Here is an 8,950-nt window from a genome sequence, read left to right as displayed (position 1 = left end):
ACTGCCACCCTGATGTAGCCAGGGTTGGTGTATTCACACTGCCACCCTAATATAGCTGGGGTTTGTCACGACCCCAGACTCCGGCCAGCAGAGGTGGGGAACAGACAACATGTACACCAAGGCAGGGTTCAAGCAGCTTCTGCTTTATTCTGGAGGATCGCACAATTTATCCTCATCCATCCTCTGAACTCGTCTCTCACCACTCTTCATGATCCAGTCAGCATTTAGCACACTCTGTGCACACAGACAGGGTGCTCATTGATAGACCAGTGACTCAATATCATGCTATATGACGCTATGTGTCAGGCAGGCAGCGCATGATCATTCAAGTGCACATGTTCAGGTTCTTGGTAAACAAGCAGGGATCGTGGGGCTTGGCAGTGAGCCAGGGCGCCATCTTGGCCCATGCGGCTGCACCCGCTTCCCACATCTCCCCCTTTTTGTTTAATTAAAATGGCTCCAGGATCGCATCTGTCTTAGGTTGCCCTCATTCATGTTACATCCTTAATTGTCTTATTTTTGTAGGGTCGAATGGCATCTCTACAAGGCTTATTTGCTTGTTCATAAGCTAGTTGTTTAACAAGTGGCGTGGCTGCATCCACATCTGGGAAAACTCTGCCTGCAGTTTCAACCTTTCTGGCAAGAAAATCTGTGAAAGACTTTTTATCTCCTTGTATAACTTTGGACAAGCTGGATCCTAAATCCCGGTTCCAGAAAGCATTCTCCAAGCCTTAATGATGCAGTTGTTAATTTGTTCATATTCACAAAATTTCCTTGTCCCATGAGCATGTCTATGCTCCAAGCAGGTTTTCCATTAGTGGCGTTTACAGCAGCCTGTTCAATAGCGTGCTCAAGGTACGCAGCCTTCCAATTTAAGTAACCTCCTCCAGATAACAGTGCCTTACACAGATTTTGCCAATCGAAAGGAGTCATGCAGAATCTCTGTAATCCCTCTTCCTGAGTCACAGTGAAGGCAGCTTGGGGGCCATAGGTAGTTACTGACTCTAAGTTTCTGAATTGTTTTTCAATCTAATGGCTCATGATATCGTTGCCCTTGCTGATCTTGAAACACTGGAAAGGCGCCAACTTCTCGAGGCAGATTTCACCATACTGAAGCATGGTGGCTGCGCTTTCCTTCACTTCCTCTTTCCCCATTATAGAGAGGAGGTGAGGGCAAGGGAGGTGCCGAGGGTTCAGGCAGCCTTCCTCACCTAAAACTTCCCTCCTCACTCTCTTGTTCTTTAGCCTCTTTTCTTTTTTGCTGGTCACTACGTTGAGACATAACCTCTTTTACTTCCTCTAAAGCTGCCATCCCCTTTTCTAACTCAGCAGCATATTTCCACTTTTGTCTGCCAGGCCAGATTTAACTAAGTTCCAAATTGCTAGCGTGCCTGGCGGCAAAGGGGCAGCCGAATCTGCTGTCTGCAAGTTTGAAATGGCGGATCCCATGACTTTGTATCAATCTCCTCCTGCTCTCTTCACTTTAGTTTTTTCGTCCCTACTGGGAGCCAGACCTTAGCTCATAACCCTGGGAGCTTAACTTCATCCCTGTGCCAGGAACCTAACTCTGTCCCTATACCAGGATCCTCACTTAACTTCGTCCCTGTGCCGGGATCCTATACCGGGAACCTCCTCCTAGCGCTAGATTACTACTCTCTACCACGGAAGTCACCCATAGCTCTTGCTTCTTGCTTCAGCTGCTCTTTTCAGAGTTCCCCGTATGGGCCACCAGATGCTGTGACCCCAGACTCCAGCCAGCAGAGGTGGGGAAAAGACAACACGTACACCAAGGCAGGATTCAAGCAGATTCCACAGCTTCCCTTCTTTATTCTGGGGGATCACTCAATTTATCCTCATCCATCCTCTGAACTTGTCTCTCACCACTCTTCATGATCCAATCAGCATTCAGCACACTCTGTACAGGAGCCATGCATGCAGACAGGGTGTGCGTTGATAGGCCAGTGACTCAATATGCTGTATGATGCTATGCGTCAGGCGGGCAGCGCATGATCATTCAAGTGCACATGTTCAGGTTCTTGGTAAACAAGCAGGGATCACGGGACTTGGCAATGAGCCAGGGCGCCATCTTGGCCCATGCGGCCACACCCGCTTCCTACAGGGTTGATGTATTCACACTGCCACCCTGATGTAGCCGGGGTTGGTATATTCACACTGCCACCCTGATGTAGCCGGGGTTGGAGTATTCACACTGCCACCCTGATGTAGCCGGGGTTGGTGTATTCACACTGCCACCCTGATNCACTGCCACCCTGATGTAGCCGGGGTTGGTGTATTCACACTGCCACCCTGATGTAGCCGGGGTTGGAGTATTCACACTGCCACCCTGATGTAGCCAGGGTTGGTGTATTCACACTGCCACCCTGATGTAGCCGGGGTTGGTGTATTCACACTGCCACCCTGATATGGCTGGGGTTGGTGTATTCACACTGCCACTCAGCACTTTCTCTTCCAATTTACTTTAGACCTGAGTGGTCTTGAGCTTGCCTTTGGGATTGCTTTACTATTTTGTGCTCTGAAAAAGGCTAGGCCTATCCCTGAGTATTCTCTCAAGCTCTGCCGGGAATTCATCCATCCATCCATCCATCCATCCACTCATCCATCTTTTCTTCCTTCCTTCCTTTCTTCCTTCCTCCTTCCCTCCCTCCTTCCCTTCCTCCCTCCCTTCCTCCCTTCTTTCCTTTCTCTTAAAAACATCAGTTTCTTGAGCAGTTCACACTGTGTTTTGAGTAGACTCATTCCTCCCGACTACCCCCAGGTGTGCCCCCTTCCTTACCTCTCCTTTGTTTGTTTATAAAATAATGTTTATTTCAGAACCTCCCTATCATTTGTCTTCCTGTTTTACTTCCTGGGTCCTGAGGTTTCAGGACCTTCATGCCTGCCTGTCAGGTTCATTTCCTCTGTCAGCTTTTTCTTTTTTTTAAGATTTATTTTTATTTTATTGAGTTTTGCCTGCATGTATGTAGGAAGTGCACTGTGTGCATGCAGGATCCATCCAGGCAGAAGACAGTGTCTGAGTCTCTGGAACAGAAGTTACAAATGGTTATGAGCCCCCAGTGTGGGTTTAGGAACCAAGCCTGAGTCCTCTGGAAGAGCTCTTAACAAAACAGAACACACTCAGAAACATAAGAAGCCAATGCATGCTGCCCATGTGTGTATTCTTGGCTGTGGGCTTTCCATTACAGCCCCACCCAAAGGCCACACTAGGAGTGTGCTGACTGGAGGAAAGCCGGCTCAGGGTTCTTTGCCTCTGCGGCTTCTTAGTGAGGCAGCTTGGGGTGGATGCCACAGGCCTGCCCAGTTGTCTTGTAGTCAGTGGCCTGACAATCCAGGAGAGACTTCCATAGCAGGTGGAGTTCTTGCTTGCTTCTTTCCCGAGTCTTGAACCAAGCCTGGCTCAGCAGGACTTCACCTGTGCAGGGAAGTCTGCCTCCCAACGCTGCTCTCTGAACCTTGAGGCTTTGCACCTGAGGAAAGGCTTGTTCCTGTTCACCTTCTTAACAGGTCTCATTGGCAGGTTAACCATCTGAGATCTATGCGGGGTCACTGGACAGTCTGCAAGAGGGTGGGGTCTCTTGGCAAACTGAATATTTATTTTCTGTATTCTTAAATCTATTAGGTTCAGACTCTTTACCTGAAATGGGAGCCCCTGTCTTTAATAGTTGTGGGCAGGACAGACTTAGATCACAGGCTCTCAGACCATGTTTGAGCGTGATGGTTTTAAATAGCAGGCGCTCTGTGTGCTGCCCACGGTGGGCTTCCTCACTGCTGAGATCTGAGTAGCGGTATGGAGGTGTGCATTTGTGGCTTCCAGCTTTAACAGTAATCTGCTGACCTGCAGGTGTCTGTAGCAAATTAGAATCTCAACAGAAGTTAACGCATAGTTTCCTGTTAACTGCGCCATCTCTGACCACCATGGGGCTGTGGACTTTACTTAAGAGAAGTCCCTGGGACAGAAATGAGGCAGGGCTGCTGTTCCTGGTGTAGGGCAGGAAAGCTGCCCTGCCTTTTGCACCAAGGCCATGATAGACTAGGCAGGGTGAGCATACTGGGCTGTGTGCTCAGGTCTGATGTGAGGCCTGTTCTCTGCAGCGGAGGAGTACCTGTCATTTGCCTTTGAACACTGCCATCGCTCCAGCCAGAAGAACAAGAGGATGATTCTGATCTACCTGCTGCCAGTGAAGATGCTGCTGGTGAGTGAGTGTAGCTGACTGTAGCTCGCTGTGCGGTGGCTGTAGCTTGCTGTGCGGTGACTGTAGCTCCCTGTGCAGTGACTGTGCTGATAGGTGTGCTGGACCTGTGCACAGCCCAGAGCAGAGTGTGCACGTGCATGCACATGCCTGAGCAGCTCCAAGTCCTTCCAGGGAGCTTTGTTGTGTTTATTCACGTGACAGAAACTCTGAACTGTAATGGTCATAGAACAAGGGAAACAGTGCACGTTACTTATATTTCTTCTTAGAAGCTAGATTCATGTCAGTGAGTTAACTAGAAAGGAAAAACACCAATCCAGTCTGCCTGTGGGAATCTTTTAAGATTTATTTATTTATTATATGTAAGTACACTGTAGCTGTCTTCAGACATTCCAGAAGAGGGCGTCAGATCTTGTTACGGATGGATGTGAGCCACCATGTGGTTGCTGGGATTTGAACTCCGGACCTTCGGAAGAGCAGTCGGGTGCTCTTACCCATTGAGCCATCTCACCAGCCCCGGGAATCTTAATCATAAGTAAATATTCTTCAGACAGTCTTATGCACCTCAGGTTGGCTTCCAACTTAATGTAACCCAGACTGTCCTTGAACTCTGACCCTTCTGCCTCCACTTCCCAACGGATGGGGTGCAGGTGCACATCCCCTCGAAGGTCAGTTGATGGTTGACCAGGAAAGCCATCTAGGTAGATAGACTAGTCAGGTGGCCTAGTGTACAAGCAAAGGGGTTCTTTTTCACATCTAAGACTAATCCACAGCCGAGGGAGGCACACAGTGCTGCATGCGACTGAAACAGATGGTTGAGAATCGCTTATGATAACGGGAAGCAGGGAGGCCGCCCCTCTTCTGCCCCCAATCCCGCTGAAGAGAGAGTTGACCATTGTCAGCTAACTCCTCTGACAGACGTTCTCATTCCCCAGCCCTGGGCTTACCCTGGCATCTCTTCAGTTATCACCGCCCTCCCTCAGTGCATCAGTGACAGAGCACATGGCAGGTCACGACTGAGGTCATACCCATCGAGTTGAAAAGCAGTGCCCAGGCCTCCTTAGTTCTTGACCAGAGTTTTGTGTTTCTGTGTGGCTGTGCAGACCACAGCACTCACGGAGCTTAGAGGGCAACTGTCCCTCTTCTGCTCTGCGGGGATTGAACTCTGGTCATTAGGCATGGTGGCAGTGCCTTCCACCTGGCAGAGCTGGGATGTTTTAACCCTTATTCAGTTTCTTCCATGTGCTTTGCTATGCTTTCATTGTTTCCCTGTTTAAAGGTCATCTCTGGATAAGAACCTTACTGATCTTAAAAGTGGACCTGTTGGGCTGGAGAGATGGCTCAGGGGTTAAGAGTGTTTGTTGCTCTTGCAGACATTTGGAATTGGGTGCCCAGCATCTATGGCAGGTGGCTCACAGCTGCCTGGAACTCCAGCTCTGGGGGGTCAGATATTCTCGTGTGGCCTCTGGGCACCTGCACATGTGTGATGTACACTACAGATATACTCGTATATACATTTTTTTTAAAAAAAAAAAGTGAGAGTGCTTCTGTTATGGAAAGCTTACTTTCTGTCTTAGGGTCACATGCCGACCATCGAGCTCCTGAGGAAATACCACCTGATGCAGTTTTCAGAAGTGACCAAAGCCGTCAGGTATGCCCATGCTTTCACACTGTTTAAGAACAGGAGGCTAGTGGAGATTGCACACGTGTTGCCCTGGAAACCCCGCTGAGCTCTCTTCCTGTGATTTTGCTCCTTGACCCATGTGGTGTCTATCCTTGCCCAGTGAGGGCAATCTGTTGCTGCTCAATGAGGCGCTGGCAAAACACGAGACGTTCTTCATCCGCTGTGGCATCTTCCTCATCCTGGAGAAGCTGAAGATCATCACGTACAGGAACCTCTTCAAGAAAGTGTGAGTGCCTGGGGACACAGTGAGCAGAGCTGCTCTCTGCAAGCATTGAACCCCAGAATCCACGTCAGAGCTGGAAGCTTGCAGGCCATGTTAGGTGTAAAAACAGCAGAGACAAGGAGAGACTCTTTCAGCAAGGCAAGGACTGGCAGCTGAAGTTGTTCGCTGAACTCTACATACACACTTGCATTCTCACAATTACGCACCCATCATACACACACACACACACACACACACACACACACACACACACGTACACACAGAAAGTGGGCTGCCTTGCAAAGGCGTCCCTTGGGCAGATGATACAGCCCCATTGTAGTCTATAGGGGCAACATCCTGACCCTCTTGGGACAGAGGCTGACCCTGAAGGCTGTATGACATAGCTTGGCAATAGACTCAACATGAGCTTAGGGTGCCAGACACCTTCTGCCTGTCCACACTGTTGTGGAACTGTCGTCTTCTTTCCTTTGCTACCATGGCAGCTGGCTTATCCTCTGTCACCACTGTGTGTGTCAGGGCGTTAAGTGTGATGGTTCCCTTCCCTGTGCGTGATGCTGAACAGTTTCTCTTCTGAGACCTCGTCCCAGCCGCCTCTCACACACACAGAGACCCTTTTTATAGCTGAAGGCAGTCAGTCAGAAATAGAAAGGAGGAGCTGAAGTCACAGGACATCTCAGAGTTAATTGGCATGATAAAGTACGCATTGAAGATTTAATACATACCCAGGAATACCTAATGCCTGTTCATACAGTGGTTGCTTACAGCACAAAGGATATACTATTGTGTTCAGTAGCTGCTGTTTGTGGGATGTGTTTCAGGGTGTACCTTATAAGTAAGAACTTAAAATATGTTGAACATTAGCTCACCAAATAATGTCGCTTCCTGTCCTCTGGCTCCTCTTCTTGTCCCTGAAGTACTGAGTCCTGTTGTTCCTTACAGTAGTTTCTTTTCTTCGTAGGTATTTGTTACTCAAGACACATCAGCTGTCTCTAGACGCCTTTCTGGTTGCTTTGAAGTTCATGCACGTGGAAGATGTGGACATTGACGAGGTCCAGTGCATTCTGGCCAACTTGATATACATGGTGCGTGAGTCTACCTGCTCTCAGCGGGGCTGGGATGCGGTGCTGACGTCACCAGGAGACCTATTGATGAAGGCATTTTCTAGTAGAACTGATTTTCCCCCCAGTAAATCCTATTCAGAGGGCCTCGTGTGGATCAGTATTGAGGGCTATAACCTGTATTAGCGTGTTCTCTGTCACGTGTGTCCCCAGGGAAGAGAGTTTTCATTATGGTGACGTATTTGATGTGACTGAGACTCAGAAGTGTAAGCCTCTATCCTTGTCTCTGTTTCAGGGTCACATTAAAGGCTACATCTCCCATCAGCATCAGAAGCTGGTCGTCAGCAAGCAAAACCCTTTCCCTCCGCTGTCCACAGTGTGCTGATGCCCAGGCCCTGCTGACAGAGCGCTCCCGCTCCTGCTGCCCGCTGGAGGTCACCTCTCCTGGTGCAGTCGCCAGCACCTGAGGGACTCATCGTGGTCTCCAGTGTCCTATCTCATGCCAGCCTTGCCAAGACCTGGAGTTCTTTTTCAAGATGGACCAGCACCCTGCTGCTGGCCTGTGGTGCTTGCGAGCTTCCGGGAAGGAGACAGCTGGGCTTCAGTTTATGTTTATGGAGGCTGCCTTTGTGACATTTTGTAGGGCTTCCTTCCTCCCTCCCTCCCTTCCTCCTTCCCTGTCTCCCTCCCTCTCTCCCTCCTTCCCTCCCTCCCCCCCTCTCCCGTTGGTCCTTCTTTCCTTCCTTCCTTCCTTAAAAAGGTAACCCAAGTTTATACAAGTGGAGCAAGTTCTTTACTGTCTGTTATATAACGCATCTGTTTTCATATGCAAAATGTCAGCATTGTGAGCTCAGAATGCTGGATTAACTTGAGGCTTCTCTTTAAAAGTAGAATTTAGGGGGTGGAGAGATGGCTGGTTCAGGCAAGAACAGCTACTGCCAGAGGATGTGTTTGATTCCTAGCACCCACATGGCAGCTCATAGCCATCTAACTCCAGTTCTAGGGGACCCATTGCCTTTGTTGGCCTCCACGGGCTCCTGCACACGTGTATAAAAGCTCACTCGGCAAACAGGCATACATACATACATACATAAATAAATACATCTTTTTTAAAGAAAAGCAGGAGTTAGTCTGATGTAAATTCCAACGGTTGTAAAGGTTGATCTGGACTAAGACAAGGCCTGGCTGTTGTGCTCTGGTTATGGCCCCTTCTGAGCCTGTCCTCTGCCTTTCTTCTGTTTCCTACAGCCACTGTCCTGTCGGGCCCTCACCCTGCAGCTGCATCCAGCTCAACCCCTTCCAGAGACCCTTCCTGTAGACAGTTAGCCCGGGTGGGGCTTCAGCAGAAGTTCTAGGCAAGTGCATTGCGCTCTCCCTCTTCCTCCTTGTCCTCCTCTTCCTTCCTCCTCCTCCTCCTCTTCCTTTTTTTAAATAAATAGTTTATTTATTTTATGTGCATTTGTGTTTTGTCTGCATATGTGTCTGTCTGAGGGAGTCAGATCCTGGAGTTACAGGTAGCTCTGGATGCTGGGAATTGAACCCAGGACCTCTGGAAGAGCAGCCAGTGCTCCTTACCACTGAGCCAGCTCTCCAGCCTCCAATACTCCAACTTCTTAGGAGTGTCTGTTTCCTCTGTGTGTTGATTATTTTGTTCATTTGTTCATCTATCATCTCTGTATTTGTCTGCCCGCCCATCTGTCTGTCTGCCTGTCTTGCCTGCCTGCCTATCTGTCTGTCCGCCGCCCGCCCGTCTGTCTGTCCGTGGTAGGGTCTCTTT

At 49.2% G+C, this 8,950-nt stretch overlaps 1 protein-coding gene across 1 annotated transcript in view; it reads left to right on the top strand.

Moving 5' to 3' along the window:
* Pcid2 (PCI domain containing 2) overlaps positions 1–8,543 on the top strand; it is a 30,348-nt gene extending 21,805 nt beyond the window's left edge. Inside the window, exons 10-14 of the mRNA XM_021219217.2 lie at positions 4,109–4,211; positions 5,786–5,859; positions 5,993–6,118; positions 7,074–7,197; positions 7,469–8,543. Of these exons, the coding sequence (XP_021074876.1) occupies positions 4,109–4,211; positions 5,786–5,859; positions 5,993–6,118; positions 7,074–7,197; positions 7,469–7,558 (517 nt within the window). The 3' untranslated portion in view covers positions 7,559–8,543. The remainder of the gene's footprint in view (positions 1–4,108; positions 4,212–5,785; positions 5,860–5,992; positions 6,119–7,073; positions 7,198–7,468) is intronic.
* The last annotated feature ends 407 nt before the right edge of the window (positions 8,544–8,950 follow it).

This window comes from Mus pahari, chromosome 19, assembly GCF_900095145.1.
Source record: "Mus pahari chromosome 19, PAHARI_EIJ_v1.1, whole genome shotgun sequence".
Classification (NCBI taxonomy): Eukaryota; Metazoa; Chordata; class Mammalia; order Rodentia; family Muridae; genus Mus; species Mus pahari.
Note: the sequence above shows the minus strand (reverse complement) of the source record. Positions and strands in the feature narration are given on the sequence as shown.